This window comes from Aspergillus pseudotamarii, assembly GCF_009193445.1.
Source record: "Aspergillus pseudotamarii strain CBS 117625 unplaced genomic scaffold BDV38scaffold_99, whole genome shotgun sequence".
In the NCBI taxonomy this organism is placed as follows: Eukaryota; Fungi; Ascomycota; class Eurotiomycetes; order Eurotiales; family Aspergillaceae; genus Aspergillus; species Aspergillus pseudotamarii.
Window position 1 is genome coordinate 68819 of NW_022475113.1, and position 22604 is coordinate 91422.

The 22604-nt window shown below is 48.8% G+C and overlaps 12 protein-coding genes across 12 annotated transcripts; 7 read left to right on the forward strand and 5 right to left on the reverse strand.

Moving 5' to 3' along the window:
* Positions 1-270: 270 nt before the first annotated feature.
* Positions 271-950, forward strand: BDV38DRAFT_297523 (uncharacterized protein; the record flags this gene model as incomplete). Its single annotated transcript, XM_032063131.1, has 4 exons — positions 271-339; positions 458-547; positions 617-641; positions 730-950. 4 exons carry the CDS (start codon positions 271-273, stop codon positions 948-950), a joined length of 405 nt encoding a protein of 134 aa, XP_031907856.1.
* Positions 951-1126: 176 nt separating this feature from the next.
* On the reverse strand, positions 1127-2926 carry BDV38DRAFT_275669 (FAD-binding oxidoreductase; the record flags this gene model as incomplete). Its single annotated transcript, XM_032058070.1, has 6 exons — positions 1127-1413; positions 1470-1666; positions 1721-2051; positions 2108-2198; positions 2255-2651; positions 2715-2926. 6 exons carry the CDS (start codon positions 2924-2926, stop codon positions 1127-1129), a joined length of 1515 nt encoding a protein of 504 aa, XP_031907857.1.
* Positions 2927-3317: 391 nt separating this feature from the next.
* On the forward strand, positions 3318-4899 carry BDV38DRAFT_297528 (uncharacterized protein; the record flags this gene model as incomplete). The annotated part of the gene is made up of 6 exons (XM_032063132.1): positions 3318-3431; positions 3480-3545; positions 3597-3701; positions 3752-4130; positions 4183-4257; positions 4307-4899. 6 exons carry the CDS (start codon positions 3318-3320, stop codon positions 4648-4650), a joined length of 1083 nt encoding a protein of 360 aa, XP_031907858.1. The 3' UTR covers positions 4651-4899.
* Positions 4900-5010: 111 nt separating this feature from the next.
* Positions 5011-7593, reverse strand: BDV38DRAFT_263474 (putative integral membrane protein (Ptm1)). The gene is made up of 7 exons (XM_032056187.1): positions 7259-7593; positions 6997-7194; positions 6621-6943; positions 6523-6563; positions 6400-6474; positions 5737-6347; positions 5011-5672 (listed from the first exon to the last, which is right to left on the reverse strand). The coding sequence occupies exons 1-7, from the start codon at positions 7331-7333 to the stop codon at positions 5391-5393; spliced, it is 1605 nt and encodes a 534-aa protein (XP_031907859.1). The 5' UTR covers positions 7334-7593; the 3' UTR covers positions 5011-5390.
* On the forward strand, positions 7334-8922 carry BDV38DRAFT_297530 (uncharacterized protein; the record flags this gene model as incomplete). Its single annotated transcript, XM_032063133.1, has 2 exons — positions 7334-7856; positions 7923-8922. The coding sequence occupies exons 1-2, from the start codon at positions 7771-7773 to the stop codon at positions 8920-8922; spliced, it is 1086 nt and encodes a 361-aa protein (XP_031907860.1). The 5' UTR covers positions 7334-7770.
* A 146-nt stretch (positions 8923-9068) lies between these two features.
* Positions 9069-10505, reverse strand: BDV38DRAFT_297532 (DUF4112 domain-containing protein; the record flags this gene model as incomplete). The annotated part of the gene is made up of 3 exons (XM_032063134.1): positions 9929-10505; positions 9652-9866; positions 9069-9597 (listed from the first exon to the last, which is right to left on the reverse strand). The coding sequence occupies exons 1-3, from the start codon at positions 10001-10003 to the stop codon at positions 9069-9071; spliced, it is 819 nt and encodes a 272-aa protein (XP_031907861.1). The 5' UTR covers positions 10004-10505.
* BDV38DRAFT_231375 (decapping enzyme complex catalytic subunit DCP2) lies at positions 10331-13605 on the forward strand. Its single transcript, XM_032052938.1, has 2 exons — positions 10331-10856; positions 10939-13605. Exons 1-2 carry the CDS (start codon positions 10826-10828, stop codon positions 13443-13445), a joined length of 2538 nt encoding a protein of 845 aa, XP_031907862.1. The 5' UTR covers positions 10331-10825; the 3' UTR covers positions 13446-13605.
* A 131-nt stretch (positions 13606-13736) lies between these two features.
* BDV38DRAFT_288380 (YgfZ/GcvT domain-containing protein) lies at positions 13737-15083 on the forward strand (the record flags this gene model as incomplete). Its single annotated transcript, XM_032061022.1, has 1 exon — positions 13737-15083. The coding sequence occupies one exon, from the start codon at positions 13737-13739 to the stop codon at positions 15081-15083; it is 1347 nt and encodes a 448-aa protein (XP_031907863.1).
* A 59-nt stretch (positions 15084-15142) lies between these two features.
* Positions 15143-17002, reverse strand: BDV38DRAFT_263481 (putative cell cycle control protein (Cwf23)). Its single transcript, XM_032056188.1, has one exon. It carries the CDS (start codon positions 16878-16880, stop codon positions 15345-15347), a length of 1536 nt encoding a protein of 511 aa, XP_031907864.1. The 5' UTR covers positions 16881-17002; the 3' UTR covers positions 15143-15344.
* A 742-nt stretch (positions 17003-17744) lies between these two features.
* On the forward strand, positions 17745-19383 carry BDV38DRAFT_288382 (uncharacterized protein; the record flags this gene model as incomplete). The annotated part of the gene is made up of 3 exons (XM_032061023.1): positions 17745-17832; positions 17898-18266; positions 18326-19383. 3 exons carry the CDS (start codon positions 17745-17747, stop codon positions 19381-19383), a joined length of 1515 nt encoding a protein of 504 aa, XP_031907865.1.
* A 66-nt stretch (positions 19384-19449) lies between these two features.
* BDV38DRAFT_231464 (amidohydrolase family protein) lies at positions 19450-20826 on the reverse strand. Its single transcript, XM_032052939.1, has 2 exons — positions 19736-20826; positions 19450-19676 (listed from the first exon to the last, which is right to left on the reverse strand). The coding sequence occupies exons 1-2, from the start codon at positions 20721-20723 to the stop codon at positions 19516-19518; spliced, it is 1149 nt and encodes a 382-aa protein (XP_031907866.1). The 5' UTR covers positions 20724-20826; the 3' UTR covers positions 19450-19515.
* A 540-nt stretch (positions 20827-21366) lies between these two features.
* Positions 21367-22527, forward strand: BDV38DRAFT_275678 (isopenicillin N synthase family dioxygenase; the record flags this gene model as incomplete). The annotated part of the gene is made up of 2 exons (XM_032058071.1): positions 21367-21441; positions 21547-22527. 2 exons carry the CDS (start codon positions 21367-21369, stop codon positions 22525-22527), a joined length of 1056 nt encoding a protein of 351 aa, XP_031907867.1.
* Positions 22528-22604: the final 77 nt, after the last annotated feature.

Genomic DNA, 22604 nt, shown 5'->3' on the forward strand with positions numbered 1-22604 from the left:
TATACGATCCGATGTCTGATGGAGGAGATATGAAGGGTATCACTGTCCAAGGATGTGTTACTATATAGATGATCACCCTGGCGGGTCTTTGTATTATGAGTTTCTTTCAATTGGCAGTGTTTAGTTTCAATTCTCTAAACATCTGCCTCCTTAGCATTTTCTCTCTCTCTCTCTCTCTCTCTCTCTCTCTCTATATTTATATTCTCTAGCTAAAGCACCACCACACCCCCAGACAACCTAAATCAGGTTTGACCTTTATAACGTCCAATAATGATACCATCTTCTCGCTCGCTTCAGGTGTCGGCCTTGTCATTTGCCATCCTCTCCTTTGGACATACGGTATGCTTCCTGCCTGCTCCATAACCGTCACAGCGACCAACAACACCATATAACAAACATCCATTCCAATTTATACGAGACAGGAAAAGCCCATCACTGACTAACGTTAACTTTTTAGATTGGAGGAAAACAATGGACCGCCGAGCCAACATTCATGCATATTTCAGGCATGAAACCATGGGCCTGTGGGATTATTGGTTGGTACCAGGTAATTCCATACTATACAGGAGGATACCAGTGACTTGGTAATAGATAGATACTGACGATACCTTTCCAGGGAAGTGCCTTTTTTCTAATGACTAGTAAGTTATATGTATATATCGAGGCTCTCATCCAATTCACCACTCTATCCCCGATACGGAACTTGAATAACTGACATCAATGATTAAGGCCTCATCCACTATCAATGGTCCTGTAACCCTCACGCCCTCCAAGATCCAACCAACAAGGCTATCGCAATCATCACTAATGCGCTGCTGTGGGCGAGTTCCGCGTGGTATTTTCGTACGGGGATCAAGGAGAATGCCTGGGTGGTGGGTTTGGGGGCCACGTTGCAGGCTTGGGCGGTTGGGAGGGCTTGTCTTTGGCAACAAGGGAACGCAAAGGACTGATGCATTGTCACCATGTAATTATTATTATTATTATTATTTTATTCTTACCCCCCCTTCTAACGGTTGCTTCTTTATTATCAAAACTGATGTCGAGTTTTGTCATGCATTGCTTAATGAATATCTTTACTATTAAGGTATTTTTAGTAGGACGCACTGCGTCAGATACTCGTAAACTCTCACGCCTCTAACCCCATGTTGGAAAGCAGCCACCCCCCATTTTGCAACTTCTGGAATACGCCGTCTGGGTCATACTTCAGCGCAATCTCCTTTAACCGCTTAGCATTCTCCACCCCATAACTTGCCAGGGGATCCTGGTCGCGCGAAGCATAGTTCGAATAAAGGTAAGGAAGATGCACCCCGGCCTGCTTCGCTTCTGATTCCGCTACATCGACGATCCTGCGCACTGCCTCTCGAACACGCTCCTCGTCTTTCGCATGCTTCCAGTCAGCTCTCACAAGGAACCCTAAAAAGTATCAATTAGACCCGAGAATGGTACCTCAAGCTAGAGGAGGGACGTACACTGTTGTCCAACAGGTGTCAGGCCTAGGGGACTTTGGCGGGTCGCTTTCATGGCCGAGGAGGACATTGGTTGGATAACGGTTGTTAATGTAAGGCCCTCGACGTCCTTAAGGATATCAACCTGCTCAGCGTGTGTTTTTTCAATAGCCCTGTATACGTCTAGACTAGGAAGGCTGGTCATAGTCCGGAAATCGTGACTGGAAGGGTTAGCGGCATTCAGGAAGAGGGAGAATGGGCTGTGGTCGGCATACAGTGCAGGTTCTGGATCTTGCACAAAATCTACTGCATTCATGAGATCATAGACGGTCCGGATACCTGGGGCCACGAAGTTGGCGACGTGGGGTATATCGTAGAAGGACTGGAAAATAGGGGGATGCTCGACAGGTTCACTGTAGAAAAAGACGACTAGGATAATGTCGTGTGTAGCATTATAGATCAGGGAAGACTTATCGTCAGCTTCGATTGCGGCGTGATACTGCATCATGGCTTCGAGGATCTGATCGGCTGCTGTGATTGGGTAGACTCGGACCTCAGACCAGTGCTTGCTTGGGATGGTCATCATATCTAACTTGGTTACGACCCCTAGATCGCAGTCAGAAAGCCGAGGATACCTAGAGATAGATAGATGCAGGACATACCGAAGTTAGGCCCACCACCCTTCAGAGCCCAGAACAAGTCTGCATTCTCGTGCGCGTTGGCATTGACGATCTGCGAGTTGGCCAGAACGACCTACTATAGTTAGCCGTGACTCGAGCATATCTACTTCGCGAATGGAAGGGAATCACCTCATAGTTACTGATGCCCATTGCACTAACTCCATACTGATGGCTGTGGAAGGAGATTCCCCCTCCGAGTAACAGACCAGACACGCCTACCGTAGTGACCCGACCACCGGTCACAGTCACCTCGTGCGCATCAAGACCACCATATACATCCGACCACTTTAGGCCTGGCCCGAGACCTACCGTAGATTTATCCGCAGACAGCTCTAATTGCTTAAGAGAGCTTAGCGATATAACCACGCCCCCATAGTTGCTAGTAAATCCCGGGTTTTGCAAATGACCTCCGCTTCTGATGGAGAACTTCACGTTGAAGAAGCGACACAATGCCAGAGCCGTAGCAACTTGCTGCGCTGACCCAGGACTGACAATGACACAAGGTTGGAGCCAGCAATTGGTCGACCTGATAAGCGTTAGTGATCATTCCCACATGGTGACTCAAAGCACACAGTATAACAGTACATACCATGGGGCTTGGCGCTGTGATTCGTAGCCATTTGACCCTTGGACTACGGAATCCTTGCCAAATAGCAGGAGGAAGACTGTGGACACATAGGTGGCCCGTTCTCTATCTTGTTCGATGTCAGAAAGGCTGGAGAATCTCGATATGATAGTCTCGGTTTCCGAGATCACCTCCCGCTCCAGGCTGGGCGAATTTTTTAGAATTTCAGCGATCATTGCATCTATCGTATCGACAAGACTCAATAGCATTGGGAAGACAAATCAAAATTGAAATGAGAAAAAATAGAAAGGAGCAAGGATAAGCCTGGAGACACTGTACAGGATTATGACACGGGCCAAGTGGATCTCAGCCCCAAGGCGAACAGGGCGCTATGCGGGCCGGCGCGACGAACTACAGCCATCAGGATCGCATTCCCCGTCAATTTCTGGCAGCCGTCGAGTCTAGCGTGTGTTGCTACTCCACAACTACGCTATTGTGTAATTTGAGAATGCAGCGCTGCCGAGGCGAAATTTGAAAGGCTATGTATTATGGGATCCTTCCCATATGCCCTTCTTCTCCCACGTCCTCCGGGAGCCAGGCCCAGATGAACCATCAGAGATGGTCAGAATGGGAAGGTCAACTGAAGGGCGGGATGTTGAAGGTTTATCGCATATGACAATTGCCGTACGGATCATCGTGTTGATTCTGGCAATTGCAACGACAATAGTGTGTGTGCTTCGAGTATGTTTTCGACTGCTGTCGCGAGAGCAGCGGGCTGACATATATTAGCTATACTTGCGTAAGTTCGTTATAAAACAATTCGGACTCGATGACTCGCTGGTGCTGTGTGCTCTTGTGAGTTTAGTCTGGAAATGAACGGCCTGTGTGAGACTGCTGATAATTTAGATCGGTGTGGATTTGTTCTCTGCCCTTGCGTATACTATCACGTACTATGGGCTTGGACAGGAATTGCAGAACGTGTCTGTAGACGACTTGGCTGTCTTTCTCACAGTCAGTATAACCGACAATTCAGACTCATCAATCTGGTCTAACCATCGCAGCTCGAATATGGCTCGCAATGCGCCTACCTGGTGATTGCAGCAGCCGTAAAAACCAGTTTACTGGTGTTCATCATGCGCCTCTTCCCAACTCGATTCATCCACGTTGCCGGAAAATCCCTTTTTCTATTTATCGCTGTCTTCACGATATCTGGCACATTGGCGCTGGTGTTTCAATGTCGACCCGTCCAGGCGGCCTACGATAAGACCATTCCCGATGCCAGCTGCTACCCGACTGAAACCTCATATGCCATTTTGATGATGCAGGGAGTCATCATGTTCGTGCTTGATGTGATAATACTTGTGCTACCAATGCGGCCAATTTGGCAATTGCAAATGCCATTAAAGAAGCGGTTGCTTGTCATAGGGCTGCTATGTATTGGTTAGTAATTGGCTGAGATGATGTAGTCAACCGGGGACTGATGAAGGGCCAGGGTTTACCGCATGCGTCGCCGCTCTTGTGCGATTCTCAACTCTTAAATTTACCAATGACACGACGAACTTCACCTGTGAGTGCTTCGCTATACTCCCTTTAAATGGACCATGCTGATCCACCAGACTCGGCCTCGACGTCCCTTATCTGGATGGAAGTCGAATTCAACTTTGGCCTCATGTCGGGATCTCTGTCCTCCCTACGGAAACTCTTCAAGGTTCATGCTCCATTTAGTTCTGCCGACGCCTCTCAAGGGGAATCAAGCCAGTCCGCGAACCTCGAACCTCCCAGGTCCCGGCACAGCCGCCTGAAAGGTGGAATTACAAAGAAGACCGAAATCGTAAGGGTATATGAAACAAGTGAGAGCCAGGAACATATTGCCCCGATGAATGGACTGGGTGAAACGACCAAAACTACCAATGCCTATGAGGCGAGGGCAAATTCAACGAATCTCCGAGGCGATATCTGACCTGGTCACGCTTGGAAATCTATATCCGTTACCTCCCATGTTTTTCAGACATTTGAATTACTTACTGTCTACGAGCTAAGGAAGATCCGGCTTATATTGAACAGTAGAATCCCGTACATTTGGCGATAATGGAACTCCTGGGGAAAATACGGGTGTGGTGAGGGAAGTCAAGTTCAACATCGGGAAAGTTACGTCAAACTCAATGCGTTCTTCCATCCTGACGTGGTATCGTGAACGAATCAAAGCTTGATTTTTATAAATGGATAACTACACAGTGTTTCAGAAGACCGGGATCATGCTACACGCATCTTCTAACAGGCAGGGCTGCAAATCATATAATCATGTGCTATTTGGCAGGCACGAAATAGTAAATGATCTCATTATAACGACCAGGTTCGTATGTACATAAGTCCCATAGACTTTTCAGGAGGTCATCACTTTTAGATGCGGCGTAAGACCTAGAGGTTTTCTTTTTTTTTTTTTTTTTCCCTTCTCTCCCCTCTTTCTTGTTGGCCGGGGAAAAGACGGAACTGAAATGAACTCGAACCAACGAGCCAGACGCCATTATATGCCCGTGAAGGATTAATAAAACCCAATGCGTCGATTCGTTTAAATAGTGGACAATAAAGGTATCTCATCCTCAATGATATCAGTACATAGTGACGCACGCCCTGCAGTCACAAATAATCGTTGCTCAATTCGAAGGGGATAAAAACTAGCTTTTGTGAAGCTATGCACTACTAAGCATCTTTGCCGGTAAGTCGCTTCCTCTCACCCGAGTCGCGGGACAAATCATCCTCATCGTCCGACCATTTGTCTCCATCCTCACCGACGGCAAAAATGGTTTCTCCATCAAGGGATTCCCGTTGGCGCGGCGCAGCCGGGACGGGCTTAGGGGGCACAGGCGACAGATCACGGCGCTGCTCATGGGCAGAACTTTCTGGAATACCGCCAAGTGCGTCTTCCTCGTCCAATTCACTGTTAAATGACCGGATCTCAAATCCGTCATCATCTTGAGCAATCTGTACATCGTATCAGTACCAATCATTCGTACATTCCTCTCCTTATGTTGGATTAATGCCGTACCTCATCACTCATTGCAAACCGCCTGTTGTTGGCAGTGGGGCGCCACAAGTAGGCGACAAATCCGATGTCAAACAGGTAGACCAGATTGAGCCAGCCATCCAACACGAACCAACGGCTCTTCCAATGTTCTGGTACAAAGCTTGCTTCGCTGCGACCAGCAAAGGCAATCGAGTTGATGAAAAAGAAGCCGAATATCACGATGATGCTGCCCAAGATGCACCACCACAGCTTCTTGTACATCAGTGCTTTGACCTTCTGCTTCCTGTCGATAAGATCTTTCATGGTTGCGTTCAACGAATTCAGAGTCCACACATAAACCGCAGTTAAGGTGCCCGCAAGTGGCAACACGATAAGAAGAACCAGCGGACCAGCACTGTCTGGCGTTATTGACAGACTTGCAACAGCGTAGATAACGGCGAAAATAAAGTGGGCGATAGCGAGGATGCGAACATAGACCATGGCCCGACCGAGGGAAGGCTTGACAACACCATATCCCATACACACAATAAGAAGCAAGAAGAACGAGAAAGCATTCCGCCCCGCATTAAGAACGGCTACAATGACCATAAGTACCTTTGCACCAACGTTCAGGCCGTGTCGGTTCTGATAGTCTGCATAATGTTAGAGAGCAAGCATCTCGACTGTATATCAGCTTCGACATACCATAGAAGCCCCAGGTCATCAATTGTTCCACAATCAGAAAGACCAATATAGCGGTGATATAATTCTGCACAGGCACTGTCCTGAGTCAGTAATTGTCATGGGTAGATGGATGAAGTCACTTACAGATGTCGTGGCGATTTTGTACATATAAGAAAGCCCAGAACCTATGTACAGTGAGTATAGACTTCAAAAAAAAATGCAAGACATTTTCATGGACATACACCCCAATAAGAGCGTAAACTATTGTCAAGCCACCGTAAAATGGGAGCTTGGCGATCTGCGCAGCCGGAAGTTCACCATACGCGTTTCTGAACTCGACGACGGCTTTGTAGTCCCGTCCCGAGTATCCATAAGTGCTCACACAGTAGAATCCTGTTTTCTTGACGGGGTAATTGATTGCAGTAGGATTGTTCAAGTGGATCGCCTGAGTTACAATCGTGAATTGGGATTCACTTGCGTTCGGGGCAAGGATGAAGGAGCCGATATCGCCTGCTTCGCAGAGCTTGTCATTGACACTCTTTTCGTCGCAGATAGTTTCCTTCTCCTATGATGTTCATTAGCTGGTATATACCTCCAGACGTGGTCAAAAAAGTATACATCGGCATCATCGGATACAGCTCTTCCAATTAAAGCTTCGTCGGACCATTCAAAGACCACCAAACTGACGAGAGGGTCGCTATCGCCAGCATCGCCATCACGAACAAATTTAGTCAATATAAAGGGCTCAACGTCTCCACCCCAGGCTTTGCGACTGTACATCCCCGAACATCGCTGCCTGTGAGCTTCATCCTGTGTCTATACGAGATCGCTAGCAGTTAGAACTTGAGGCTTGAGATTTGGCTTCTGATGTTAAGCGCACCAATTCCACTTCATTTGCGAGTGCACGACCCGCCAGCAGGGCAGTTAAACAAAAGGTCTGGAGCCAGCCTTTCATCTTGATCGCTGAAAAGGAGCTAACCAGATCGTAGTACTAAGCGCGCTCCGGAGATGCCGAAAGCAAATGGTTGCCTTACAACCCCAGTATCATGAGAAAAGTAAAAGGAGGATAATATAGGGAGAATGGAAGAGTGAAGGGAGTATGATGGGTTCCGAAGAAACAGCCGACACTTTTGTTCGCAGCTCCAAGCTGGTTGGGTAAGGCGGTAGGGATTCGTGGCTACCTTGCACTTGAGATGGAGAAGCCGCGTGTTGATGTCCCGCCGATACCATGGTATTATCTAAGCCCGTGCTCCGAGTATAAATGGAGCAAGGCCTAAAAATGTCACCGCCAACGGGATTTTCTGCCTCTTGCCGGAATTTTGCCTCTGTCTGATAACAGATACAAACCAAAAGAACCACAAGAGCAACCCTAACACGGTGGTAAACACAAAAATGCCTGGCAAAGAACTGTCGGATCCTTGCGTAGACTGCCGCGATGCAGAAGCTATTTTAACATTGCGGCGGCGGCGTTTATGCAAGTACGAATTTTATCTACTCTACAAGTGGGGTTACTGCAAATACTAACCGACTCTTTCTCTGTGCAGGGACTGTTATATAAAATTTGTGTCGTACAAAGTCTTCAAACGTATGGAAAATTATCGCCTGAATAGAGGTTTCGCAAAAGATAAACCGTGCAAGCTGCTCTTTCCTCTTTCTTACGGTCTCTCCTCGTCGGTCCTGTTGCATATGTTGCATGCTCAACTTGAAATCCAGCGCTCAAAAGTACACGGTTCCCCAGGCTTTGACTTGCATGTGCTTATAATAGAGCCTTCGACTATCTTGCCGTCGAATCCTGCGCATGATGAGGGTTTCGAATTGGCTCGGAAATCCTTCCCTTTGTGTTCCTTTACCAAGGTTCCGTTTCACAGTATCTTCGCCCTAGTCCCTGATATCAAGGAAACTATGTCCCAGTTTGCTGGCAAAGAATTTGAGGATGATTCTTCATTGTCGGATGCAGACCGCCTCAATGCCTTCCGGTCGTGTATCGCAACGTCCACCTCTAAGGCTGATGTCGATTATATCTTGATGAACCGACTGATCGTGGCCTTTGCAAAGCAGATGGATTGCCAGGCAATAATTTGGGGAGACTCGGATAGTAGACTCGCCGCGAAAACACTTGCCAATGTTGCGAAGGGTCGCGGCTCTTCAGTAATCTGGCAAGTCGCCGACGGAATGTCCCCCTTTGGCCTAGAATTCAACTTCCCCCTGCGGGACTTGTTTACGGCGGAATTGAGAGATTATGCCAGTTTTTTCCCGGAACTCACCAAACTTATTGTACCAGATGAGCCACTCCCAGAAAATACTTTAACCAAGAATTTGTCTATCGATGAGCTCATGATGCGGTACGTTCTGACGCAGGGCGAGAAATACCCCGGTGTCATGCTGAACGTGACGAGGACGGCCAACAAACTCGACGTCTCGCAAATGCCAGTGAATCTATCCCATTGCACTTTTTGCGGTGCTCCTTTGATGAACGAAGTAGGGGGTGGAGACACTCAGTTCTGCTACGCATGCGCTCGGTCACGCCCAAGTACAAGCTCGTAATGAGAGTTTGAAAATTTTCGATCCATTATTGACGAAACTAAACTGAGAGGAAGCGTCATCAATCATTCAAGGTATTATGTGAGCACCAACGCCTATAAAAGAGAAATTCGCAGAAATCAGCCCCCGTGTCTTCATAATATTCATTGTCATCTACGGTTCTGAGAGTTGTCGACGACCCCAGTTTCGAGGTCATGCTCCCGATGCGAGGATCCACCGAACCATTTGGTATGGTTTCGGTCGTTGTGGGAATGATGTGCTGGCTCGTTCGTTGCTCGGCGGGTGTTGCTGCGATGCCTGCTGCGATGCCTCCTGTGATGCCTGCTGTGATGTCTATGGCTTTCGCTCCTTAGAGGACCATCCACCATCGTTTGGTCATATTTGTCGAATTCGTCGGGCAGACTTGGATCTGTATCATTCTCATGACGTCTTCGTTGTTCCGAAAGCGCCTTGGCCCCCTTTTCCCTCAAGTGTTTCTCCAGCATAACAGCATTTCTTGTGTTACACTTGTACATCGCGTCTGCAAGATCCCCCACGAAGGGCACGAGACCAATGGCAAAATCAATGATGACATTGATCAGCATCATCATTCTGAGACGTGTCGGGAGCCCCCCATCGATCTTGTCGCACGTATTTACCACCATCATCGCAAGTGCAGCATCAACAGCATCACCGGCACTAACCAAGACCACAATTAGTATTGCTAGACTACACAAGTTGGCCAGCACTTACAATGGGACCAAGCCAATCACACTGCCCCAGCCAAATCGGATGCCACACAGGCTGAACAGACACAAGTCTAGTCTATATGCCCTGCGTTTCACTTGGGTAAGGACTTTCTGATCATTTTCAGACAGACCTGGTGGTACTGCCTTGCGCCGCTTTTGAGTCTTTTTGCCGAATGCGCGGTGCAGACGTGAGGCTGGAACTTCCTCGAAATAAGGATCCTAGGTTAAATGTACTTGTTTAGCCAATCTCTGTCTTGAGAGGGGCGCAGCGGACCGCTCACCTCTGTTCCAAAATGGTTTCGCGCCGATTCTGCTAGTATTTTTTTCCCGACTAAAGACACGAGCGGGCCTGACATGATTTTGCAACTGAATTGTGGATGAAATGATTAGGTCTTCGTTACTGTCTTAGTAGTACTCCGTATGGTTGCGGGGCCTTGGGTTGAATGACCGGGTGTATTTCGTTAAGACCGTGTTTTAAGCGGCCGGCCAGTGTCAATAGTGATAACAAGGAGAAATGTATAGATATGGGTTCTTCTTAAGAGACGATATCGGATAAAGACCTAAGGGTAGGAATATTTTTTCCAAGGGGAGGCTCGAAGCGAACAATTAAGCTCTAGCCAAGACAGTTGTTGTTCATGCAGTGGGCTTTTTATCATTCCTGTGCCCATGGGCGTGGCCCGTGTGAGGACGTCATCCCGCAGTTTCCAAGTTCCACCCGACTCCATTACATAATTACATAATGCCACCGATGATCATCCACTAGCCACATCGCCACACCTGTGGCACACAGGCATGCCGCACTGGGCTTCCATTGGGCAGCACCGCCACAGATTTCAGCGGGCTGCGATTCAGCAGCTTTGTTCTTGTTTCCTGGTTGTCTGTCTTCGGTACGTTGGGGACAACTCAATACTTGTCTGTCTCAACCACCTTCCTTAATTCTCAGTCTATTAGTTATTTGATTCGCCGATTCACAAACCATTGGTTTGTTCCCGTCAGCGCCTTATCTCCTCTGCAGCCACTGTATGCTTCAGGGTTGGCGCTTTGCCAAGCACCCTTGAAGCTGCATCATCGCTGTGCTGTCCCCTCCAACCCGTCTTCTCACTCCGCGTCCCAGACTTCGGACCTTTACCCCCCTTTCCACCTAGGCTGAGTTGAAATGCTAGGGTACGTTGCACAATATGACAGAAACAAAGATGCATTTAGAAGATTGTAAGTCTTCCTCCCTTTCATTCCTCACTTGGGATGGGTCTTCATTGGCCACAGCGATACCGAGACGGCTGATCTCCAATAGGGCTGGATGACCTGTGTGTCCGCTTCATTATAAACTTGCCCCGAGAAGAGCTCGAATCGGTCGAACGTATATGTTTCCAGGTTGAGGAAGCACAGTGGTTTTACGAGGATTTTATCCGGCCGTTGGACCCGGCCCTTCCGTCACTGTCCTTAAAAGCTTTCGCCTTGCGTATCTTCCAACACTGTCCGCTTATGTCACAATGGTCACATTATCATCACATCACAGCTTTTTCAGAGTTTCTGGCATACAAGACCCGTGTTCCGGTGCGCGGGGCCATAATGCTCAACCAAGACATGGACGAAGTAGTTTTGGTCAAAGGCTGGAAGAAGGGTGCCAATTGGAGTTTTCCACGAGGGAAAATCAACAAAGACGAAAAGGATTTAGACTGCGCTATTCGCGAAGTCTATGAAGAAACAGGCTTCGATGTTCATGAAGCTGGGCTCGTAAAGAACGAGAAAGACGTCAAGTTCATTGAAATCACTATGCGAGAACAGCACATGAGATTATATGTCTTTCGTGGGGTACCTCGCGATGCTCACTTTGAACCGCGCACTAGAAAAGAAATCAGCAAGATTGAATGGTACAACTTGTCGGAGCTGCCAACATTGAAGAAGAATAAACAGCAAGACCAGGGCTTCGCGGTTGCAAACGCGAATAAGTTTTATATGGTCGCACCGTTCATGCATCCTCTCAAGAAATGGATCGCACAGCAGAAGAAGCTCGACGCGAAGGTGCAAGTGGGTGCGACTCAAGTGTTACAGAATGATGGCGAGATGTCGATGGAAGAAGGTCTCACGGCGCCCAGTCAGTCTCTAGGATTGGCTACTTCTAGCGACCTGCCCGAGGTTGCGCCATCTCAGGATGCCTCCACCCACCTCAAGCGCCTCTTGAACATCAATGACGCTGTTCATATGCAAAGCCCGGCTCCCTCTGTCGATACATTACCAGCTAATGCGTCTAAATCCAATGCTCTTTTGGAGCTTCTGAGAAGTGGCCCCTCTCGCGAACCCACCCCACAGGTCCTGAGGAATGAGCAAACGTCGCCATCACATGCTAGTACTGCAGCAGTGCCTCCTCAACATCTACCTTATCCGGCTCCGACCTTGTTCCCAGGCTTTCCTGTGCAGGGTCAAAGTTCACAACCTGGTTATCTCTCAAAGTTTTCGCCACGGCAACCAACTAGTGCATCATCTCATATACCACATACAAATAACCATGTCCTTGATCAACATATGTCTCAGCGGCCATTAGCCCAACCATCACCCGTGATGAATCAGCATGGCCGTCCAACTGGGTATGGTGGAATGGATGCTTATCACATCTCTACACAGCCCTACAATGACGCACATTTGCCGTCCGGCCTGCATGCCGCACCGGCAACCCAAGCGCCTACGGCCCCTTACCAGCAGACTGGGGATCCGTTTTCCCAACCAGCTCAGCCACCCAAGATCCAAGGAGCAAGTGTGCCGCATGCCAGTAAGCTACCGCCTCCGAAACTCACAAGTCACTCATTGGCGCTATTGAGTGTTTTCAAGGATGAGTCCTCGAAGACGCCTAAGACTTCTCATGCATCTTTGACGCCACAGCCTGACCAGGTGCCCATGAATGGGCGCAAGTCATCACAGCATCAGGATCAATTGTTAAGCCTCTTGAGAGGGTCACCGGTTACCTCTGGTTCGACGCCAGCCGAATTAGCAGGCCATGCAAACTCTCCGACTAGTAGGCAGATTCTACAACGGCCACGTGACTCTAGCGCTACCCAACAGGCACTTACTTACGCGAGTGCGGCACCAAAGGGCAATCCCTTGAATTCAAATGTGGCACCCAGGCCTGTGCACCCACCTCAGTCCGAGGCCACTGCTAAGCCACCTGGCAAAAAAAATCAGAATAACTCGAATCGAAAGAACAAGGATCGACAGCCACAGGGTCTCTCTTCACCCATTACAATCTTGGCTAGACCCCAATCCGCTAAAAGAGAGCAATCACCTAACCCAGCGGTGGCATCATCCTCGAGGACTTCGTCCCGTACCCGCAAGGATAGCAAGCCGAAGAGCTCTGAACCCCCGAAGCCTTTCCAGCCACAAATCCTCCGCCGTTCTCAAAATTTGGACCATATACTTCCTGTGCGGACCAAGGAATCGCATGATTCAGAGCAGCAAGATGGTCCTCAGGTTTTAAGCACTGAGCAAGAGGCAAGCAGTTTTGATCGCCGACCAAGTCAATCCGCTGCTCAAAAAGAGACTCTTCTCTCCCTTTTTGGCAAACAGCCGGTATCACCGGGCATTTCGCCCGCAAGAGAGCTCAATGTCCACACTTCTGGATCAAAGCCAGTAACATCATCCCTTGTCAGTCCGCTCTCGCCTCTTAATCTTCCCACTCCAACTGGGATGAGTAGAGGGTCCCCCGCTCCAGAAGATAATGGAAGTTTGAATGCGAGAGTGTCTTCACCGGATAACAAGGCTTTCTTGCTTGGATTTTTGCAAGGGGTTGCCAAGGGGAACAAGTAGTCGTGCTTGTACCTGGGATATCCTTATTGTACTAAGTTCAGCTCTTTATTTGGGCAAGCTTCGTGGCGCTTTGGATGGTATAATTTAATAGGCTATATTCATTATTGTTTCTTGGACTTTTCAATTTCTCTGTATGTAAATGAGCGGTCAGTAATAATTAAGTGGAGCATGGTACATATTCTGCCGCGTGCCACCGCCCGCTGATATCATCGTCCATGGAGCTTTGGTTGATTTGTAAACTTTCTCTCCGGAGTTGCATCCATTCTTTAACAGCGCCATTCGATGACTATGATGCGCCCTAGCACATCTGTCCGCACCATATGCGCTCATTGCCCGAATGGCAACCGGCTCTTCTCGACCACCGTCTACTCACGCTCGCAGCTGAATAGCGATGCCACTCCAGCTCCCCCGCCGCAGGCCGGTTATGCCCGCCTCACGAGCCGAGGCCTGATTTCCATCACGGGGGTCGATAGTACCACCTTCCTTCAGGGGCTTGTTACCCAGAACATGTTAATAACGAACGACCCAAACCGCGCAACCCGTCGAACTGGATCCTATACTGCCTTCCTCAACTCTCAAGGTCGAGTGCTCAACGATGCTTTTCTGTACCCGCTTCCACAAGCAGACCTTGCGTCGCCCGACGAACCCGCATGGCTCATCGAAGTAGATAAAAACGAAGTAGCGAGTCTCATGAAACATTTAAAGAAACACAAGCTTCGCGCGAAGTTAAAGCTACGTGCTCTCGAAGACGGCGAACGCACGGTGTGGGCGTCATGGAAGGACCATGAACAACCCCGCTGGGCCGCATATAATATGGAATCCCCATCCTCCTCTCCTTTCTCGCCATCGTCCTCGATCGCTGGTTGTGTTGATACAAGGGCCCCCGGGTTCGGCTCCCGCCTCATCACTCCGGGCGCGGAAGATCTCCGGACTCATGTTCCTGATGAAACTCAGATTGCGGGTTCGGAGGTGAGTCTTGAAACTTATACCGTGCGCCGCATGCTGCACGGTATTGCCGAAGGCCAGTCTGAAATTATTCGTGAATCGGCGCTCCCGTTGGAATGCAATATGGATATGATGAAGGGAGTTGACTTCCGCAAGGGCTGCTATGTGGGTCAGGAGCTTACCATTCGCACCCATCACACGGGTGTTGTACGAAAGCGGATTTTGCCCGTGCAGTTATATACAGGAGATCAGAGTGCTCTTGAGTCCGCTGTGGCGCCCGTGTATGGTCCTACTGCGGAGTTGCCTCAACCTCCCAGTGCGGCGAATATGTACAAGATCAGTGCACGAAGGGGGCGTAGTACGGGCAAGTTCCTCGGTGGAGTAGGTAATATCGGTCTTGCATTGTGCCGGTTAGAGATGATGACCGATGTTACTCTTACTGGCGAGCGCACCCAGTATAGCCCTGAGCAAGAGTTTAAGGTGTCATGGGATGCGGCGGAAGAAGGTTCATCAGAGCAGCAGGAGCCTGGAGAGGTCAAGGTTAAAGCCTTCGTGCCTTCTTGGACGAGAGACTTCATCCTTAATGGCGGGGTGAAAAAGAACACCCGTAGTCGTGAAGCCGAAGAAGGCCATCGAGCACGGGAGTTCCTGGAGCAGTTAGAGGAAGAAGAGTCACTCCGACAGAAAGAGTAATAGATTTTTTGTATGATATCGCACATGTATAGTAACGACCATGTATCATAGCACAGCAGTCCAAGCAAAATGTGTTCCATATAGTTGAAGGGTATCTCTTGTACTAAAAAGTCTATGTATACATAATCCCCACAACGCCAGCTATTTGTCCGGTTAGATTTCAGCGGCAGGCTAGAGGAAGAGCCTGTAAAACTGATGTCCAACATATGCGGTTGTAGAAATGATAAACAAGGAATCAGAGTAGGAAAAAAAATGGTAAAACTAAGCATTGGATCCAGCGGCCGCGGCCGCGGCGGCATCTGCAGCTTCGTCTTCTTTCCGAAGCTGCTCTTCAAGAGCTCTGCGCTCCTTCTCCCGCTGCGCAGTCTTTAGCCGCATTAATGTAACTTCTTCCATGCTAGGGGCACTTGGACCGTTAGTCGACGAAGTAGGGGTCGACTTCATTGAGTCCGCAGCAGCAACAGCAGCAGAAGCGAATGAACCGAAAGACGGCGCTTTACCGGGCTTTTTGCCATCTGAACCCGTCGTCTTGACCCCAGGGAAATTGAATGCAGGCTTGGGAGGCGCAGCTGGCATCTTTGGCTCACTTTTCGCTGCAGGAGAAGTAGGACGGTTGTCAGATCCTGCTCCCAGGTCAGGTTGATTGCCAGATGCCCAAAATACGGAGTCAATCAAGCCCCAGTCACTGTCTGCTTGCCCAGCGCTTTGGCGTATCTTCTTCTCACTGTCCAGAACGGCAGCATGCGCACCCACGATGGAAGTAAAGACCACAACGCCCGTTGCAACAGTCTTTTTCTCACGCCTATCCCCAATACGTTGCCGCTTATCCTTGAGCACAACAACACTTTCAACCTTACCAAACGGAGTGAACAAAGACGTTAAGCGATCCTTATCCAAATCTAAGCCCCGACCTTCACGAATCCAGCGCGCCTTCACAGCTCGTTCGAGTTCCGGCACATTCGCTCCGCCTTCCTGCGAACGGTCGACCCGCTGACTACTTTTATCCGCAGCCTTCTGTGCCTCTTCCTCCTTCTCGCGCATTTGCTTCTCCTCCTCCTCGACCTTCTGCTTCAACCGCTCCTCTGCGTCCCGGCGTCGGCGCCGGCCATCCTCCGCAATCCGCTCAATTTCCCGCTGCAGCTTCTCCTCCGCATCATCATCATCACCCGTCCCATTCATCCAGGTCCGTTTCACCCCGCGAGGCGCACTACCCATCGCCGCAGCACCGGCGCGTTCCCTCGCTTCCAGATCCTCCCTCATCTTCCTCTTCGCTGCATCCATCATATCCCGCTCGCGCTGCTTCCGCTGTCGCGCCTCCCGCGCATTATCGTAGAGCTGTCGTATCGACGGATCAGAGAGGACATCGTAGGCAATCTGTAACGTGTGGAATTTGTCGATGTCTGCAGGTGTCGGATTCGCGATTTTATCGGGATGGTATTTCAGAGCAGTCTTTCGGTATGCGCGACGAATCTCGCCTTCGGCGGCTGCTGGGGAGATGTCTAGCAGAGCGTAAAAATCTTGGTTGGAGGCGGCGTGCGCCTTGAGATCGTCGTTTGAAGCCATCTTGTCTGAACTTCCACGGTGGTGTCGCTGATATGTAGCGATATGGGAATATGGCGACTTAGGAGAGTATGGAGACTTGCGCTTTATACGCAAGTAATTCTCGGGGACCCTATTTGACTTTCGGGTTGAGGTGAAGGTGACTGAGATGTAATGTTGTGAAATGACTTGGGAAAATAAATGTTGGCATGCATTTAATTGGCGGAGGCGGTGGCGGAACTTAGAAATTACTGGCATTTACTCCGTATTTAATTTATTAAATCCCCGCTTGGTTAGTCTGTCATTTAATGCAATTAAGTCGATAAACTTGGCAACAAGACTTTGAAGACTAGACAAATACCAGCTCAATGGCAGCAAACTATGAGCCACTACAAGTTGCTCGCCTATGAATACTTATATAGGCAAAAGTTTATGACGACTAGGTTAGGACCATCTGACCTTAGATTCGTGATCACGAGGGTTGTTGCTCTCGGGGATCATCTCAGTGGTTAAAGGATGTAAATTGCGTCCATTGCACTAGAGCTTGCCCGGTTGGCATGCGCCCCATACTACCGTGATGGATATCACTCCACTGTTGATATCTACAAGCTAAGAGAATACGACGGCAAGAGCACTTGCAACTGCCGGATCTTTGGATGTATAGCACGTCAACCTGTTCGTTTCCATACCAGTTTACCCTTAGAGTTAGGCATTGCCTGTCTGATCACTCCGGTCTTCTGTCGCCACATCAGTTTCGAGTGTTGGCCGAAACACAGGCCTTCAGTTCGTGAATTAGTGTATATACCCTAAAATTCTTAGTGGGTGGCAGTCAGAGGGTACAGTCGGGATAATACAGGTCCCTCGGACAGGAAATCATTCAGGGTGGGACTTGCTAAGTATAGCTTTATGGGGAAAAAGAAGAATCGTGTAGCTTATCAACCGTCTTTAACTATAAGTCTTTATTGCAAAAGGTCTAGTAGATGAGCAGATGGACAACCAGACCACCTGATGTATACCAAAGCACGTGTCTGATGGCTCTCAAGTATATTTCACTCACATCGTATCAAAGAACTACTCACCTGAATGAATACACCTCACCACTAAAGAATACTCCCAGAAAATATGGATGACAGCACTATGCCCTCCCCAGCACAGCTGGCTCTTGCAATAGCCATCGTCAAGCATAAACCCGCAGACTTGGATATCAGAGGTAAACAAAGCCTATATCAAATCACCATAGTTGTATCTACTCACCAGAAGCATTAAACCCTACAGAATACATTCTGAGAATCAGACAACATATCAAAGACACTCGGGAGGCAGAAAAACCCTATACCCATGATAAAGATAGATTCTTCGACAGCGTTTCCTTCTGGCGGCAGGCGTACGAAAAATCTGAAGCAGAGCAGAGCAAGCTTCTAGATCGCATTTACGACCTTGAAAGGCATAATGGAGCGCTTAGTTCTAAGTTGCACTCACAGAATACCCCGCTCGAGGCGGAACAGTCGTCATCAAAGCGAAAAGCAACCGTTAGTGAAAAAGCCGCTAGAGGGGCAACGACAAGGAAAAGAGCCAAGACGCAGACGGTTAATGATGCCCCAGCTCCATGGGATGAACTTGATCGACTAGATCTTACGGAGGAGTGTTAGTCTGTGTAGTCACCCTAGTGTTCTTGTGTGCTGCGCTGACTGGTTTTGTCTAAGCTACTGGGCCATTCATGAGGCATTATTATACGCTTCAGAAAGCCCTTCAGAGGAGGTCTAATGCCTTGGAAATTGTTAAGGCTGCGGTAAATCTATGCAAAACCACTGCAAATGAACTATCAGAGGTAGTCTCCGAGAAAAGAGCGGCCCCTTCTGCTTCCAGGAATAAGGGCTCAACGAGGACTGAGGGGCCAACGACTGCTGAAGTGTTTCGCTGTATCGAATGCGCTTTCCAACTTCTTTTACAGGTGATAAAGACTCTATCTGGAACAGAGAACGGCATGCAATCTTCCAATCGCGTCATCTACCACATTATTCATCTGTATGAATCAGCGATGAATGCTTTAGAACAATGGTGCACGGCCAAATCCGAGCAGACACAGCCAGCCAAGCAGAAACGTGCAGCAAGCATCAAGAAGATCAACGATAAACAATTGCCTGGTTCTAATATGAATACCGATCACGAGGTTTCTACGCAGATGGTTCGACTACTAAACGTAATGGCTTCCTCACTTAACCCTGGGTGTGCAGGACATCAAGATTTACTAGAAGGGTTTCTATTCATTCTACTTAGTCGCGTCGGAAAATTGCTGTGCCTGTTCGTTTTTCAGGATCTAAAGCTACGACCTGATCTTCGTGCAGACTTTGCAAAACTTCCGCTCCCTAGAGGCTTGACAGAACTTGACATCAACGATAGGTCATTGTGTTCAGCGCAGGTGGAAGCAAAGTGCCTAGTCTGGCTGTTAAAGAGAGCATTGGCCATATTACAGGTTTTCACTTCATCATCTTCATCGGCATCCAGAGATAGTGACGAAAGCATATCATTCGCGGCAACGCTCAAGGAGAGATTGCAATGCACCCTGCTTCAGGCTGTTTTTGGCACGGATTCGACTTGGGGAAGCTCACTCGAGCGACCCGCGCTGACTGATGAAGATCTTCACAATCTACAACTCCCTTCTCAGAGCCCTGATCAATCGGTCCCAGACTGGTTCACGCAAGAGGTATGGAAGCTATTAGGATGGGAGATATTGGTGAAAAGCAACACTTCAGAGCTGTGAATGCAGATTTGTCAGCATTTACTGCTCTACCAACAAGGAAAATGTCAGTATCCAACACAGAATCAATGGATATTTTTCCAATTGTTCATGGATATAGAAATCGGTGTTCTTTCTTACAGTTCCTAACGGAAATCAATTCAAATCCAGAATCCGAGCTGCATTTCCTCCCAGCACGGCTGCGGCTGCATCTCCATCTTTATCGAATGTAGCGTGAATGGCCTTGTAGTTGGTCGTCACACTAGGCCATTCCCCTTCCTTGTCATCTAAGGGAGGGAAGAACGGGTGGTCGGTACCTAGTACTTTGTGAGCGAGTTCCACAATTGAACTAGCAGTTTTCTGAAGAAAATCATACCAAAAAGCAGACGATCTGTTCCGGATGCTGCCATTGCTGCTTGCAAGCCAGCGGTGCCATATACCACAGCATCAAGATATATATTGGTCTTCAAGACATCCCACACGCTCCTTTGAGGACCATGCACATCACCACCATTGGCAATAAACTTGCGCTCATGATGGATACAGCTCTCGATCCGTCCTGCAAGGAAGGGAAGCGTGCCTCCGGAATGAGCCAGTAAGATCTTCAGCCGCGGAAACCGATCAAAGACACCCGCCAAAAGCATTCGCGTCACTGCAATTGTCGTTTCAAGGGGAAAACCTAAAGCCAGCGGGAGAACATGACCGTATCGATTCATGGCATCTGAGCCACCAAAAGCTTCGTCCGGTAGTCCGTAGTGTGGGTGTAAGAATAAAAGTGACCCAGTATCTTGCAGCGCCTCCCAGACAGGATCTAGCTGGGTATCGTCCAGTCCTTTCCCCAACCCTGATGTTCCCATGATGACCCCACGCAGATGCGGCAAGGTCTTAAGTCTCTTGATTTCTTCCACGACAATATTAGCGCTAGGTGCACTCAGCGGCAGCGCACCGAAAGCATATAGGGATTCCTTCTCGTGTAGCGCCAGGGTTCTGTCTGAGTCACCAGCCTTGTTAACGCGTGCGCATGTGTTTTCAAGATCATCATTGATACGCTGCGCCCAAGTTTGTGCCTCTTCAGGTTCGAGAAAATCCAACCAGGGGTTGGCGAGGGAAATCACACTGCAGTTGATTCCATGGCGACGCATGAAGGCCAGCTTCACGTCGATATTCCAGTAGGATGAGTCGACTGGACGACCCCGCTCATCGAGGGGAATTGAAGGGTCATCATCTGAGGACAGGATAATCAAACGGGGGTCTGCCCCATTAGCTGGATCATGGACATAGGGGACACTCTTGCGAGCGCGGAGCATTTCCATATACGCAGGAGGATAGACATGGGTATGAATGTCAACAATTAGAGGTGGCATGATTTATTCTGCTCTTCTGAGCCTTGCAGAGAGGTGAAACTGTGTCAAGAGAAAGGGAGATCGGGACTTTGCTTGTGAGGTTGATGAGGTTACAGTGAAGAAGAGGGGAAGTTGAGGAGTCGATGCATATGAACATAAGGGTGGGGTCACAATGTACGATGTACCTCATCTCCGAGATCACTCTTTTCTCACAATAATGTAAACAAATTGAATTCTTTCTGTTATCATGGCCTGATTAATCTCTAAACCAATGACTGTTGTTATCTTTCTCGTTCCACGATCGAAGTAAAGAAGATAAGATTAGATATCATCCATTATTTAGTAGGTACTACGTATTTTATTATCTTCCCCGCTCTATTGGATGCATATCATTCTCATGCAGGTCACGGGGGAAGTCCTACCAACTCTTTTAATGATCGCCTCGTTTTTCTCTTTCGTCTTTCTCAAATGTCCCGCCTCTGGTCCAGTGGAGTAGACGTGACTTCACCAAGTCATTCCACTCTCTTCACCTTGCGCCACCACTCCATTTAACGTCTAACCTCTCCCTTTCCATAAATTCCCATATATTTTATTCCTATTCATCAACCTCTACACTTCTATAACATACCCTCTCTGTGGCCCTGAGAACCGTAGTGCTCCAAAAATGGAGGGCAATCTGCCGCAGCAGTCATGTCATCCAGCAACCACCGCCGTTGACAAAGATGATATTGTCATTCCAGTGAGTACAATAGCTGAAGCTCAACACAGTGCTCTTCTTATATTATCCAAGTTGTTGATCTACTCACATATCGATATATCTTGAGCGTTTGACTTATAACTGTAGGTCATTGACTTCGGCCCCTTTCTCAACGGAACCCCCGCTGATAAGCATGCCGTCGCCGTCTCCATCGTAGAAGCATTCAAAACATCCGGTTTCCTCTATCTCAAGGAGCACGGTCTTCCCCCGTCCGTCGTCTCCCGGGTGTTTGGCTCATCTGCACGCTTTTTTGCGCGACCCCAGGATCAGAAAGACAGTCTGTGCTGGACTACCCCACAGGCGAACCGTGGTTACGTGAAGACGGGACAAGAGAAGCTGAGCAACGTGGACGACCCAACGGCACCTGAAGTTCTCCGAGCTACCCCAGATCTCAAGGAAACCATGGAGATTGGTCGCGATAACCTGGACAATCAACCTAATCGCTGGCCGGACCATATTGACGACGAAGGCAAGGAATTCAGAGAAGTCATGACATCATTCTTCAGCATGTGCAGATCCCTCCACACAGAAGTGATGCGCGCCATCGCACTTGGGATGAACTTACCGGAGCATTACTTTGACTCCTATGTAGATGCAGGAGACAATAATCTTCGATTGCTGCATTATCCAGCTGTGTCGAAGGAAGTTTTCAAAAAGAACCCATCGCAGGTTCGTGCGGGTGAGCACAGCGACTATGGCTCCATCACGCTTCTCTTCCAAGATCGTCGCGGTGGCCTCCAAGTACGCAGCCCCAAAGATACTTATGTCGATGTGACCCCCATCGCAGATACAGTGGTCGTCAATGCGGGTGACCTGTTGGCTCGGTGGTCGAATGATCTGATAAAGAGCACGCGTCATCGCGTCGTTGAACCACCACCCCCCATTGGTGAGGAGGACAATTCCGATATGTACCCAGACCGCTACAGCATCGCATATTTCTGCAACCCCAATAACAACAAACTCATCGAGGCTATCCCTGGTACCTATGGGGGTGACATCAAGGAAGCGAAGTACCCAGGAATTGTTGCCGGGGATTATCTAGTCCAGCGGCTCACGGCTACTTACTGAATGAACTGGTTGGTTTATTATCCGCTTCAGCATTGATTTATCCAAGCTGCAACCCTAGTCTCCGTGTCTTCCCATCA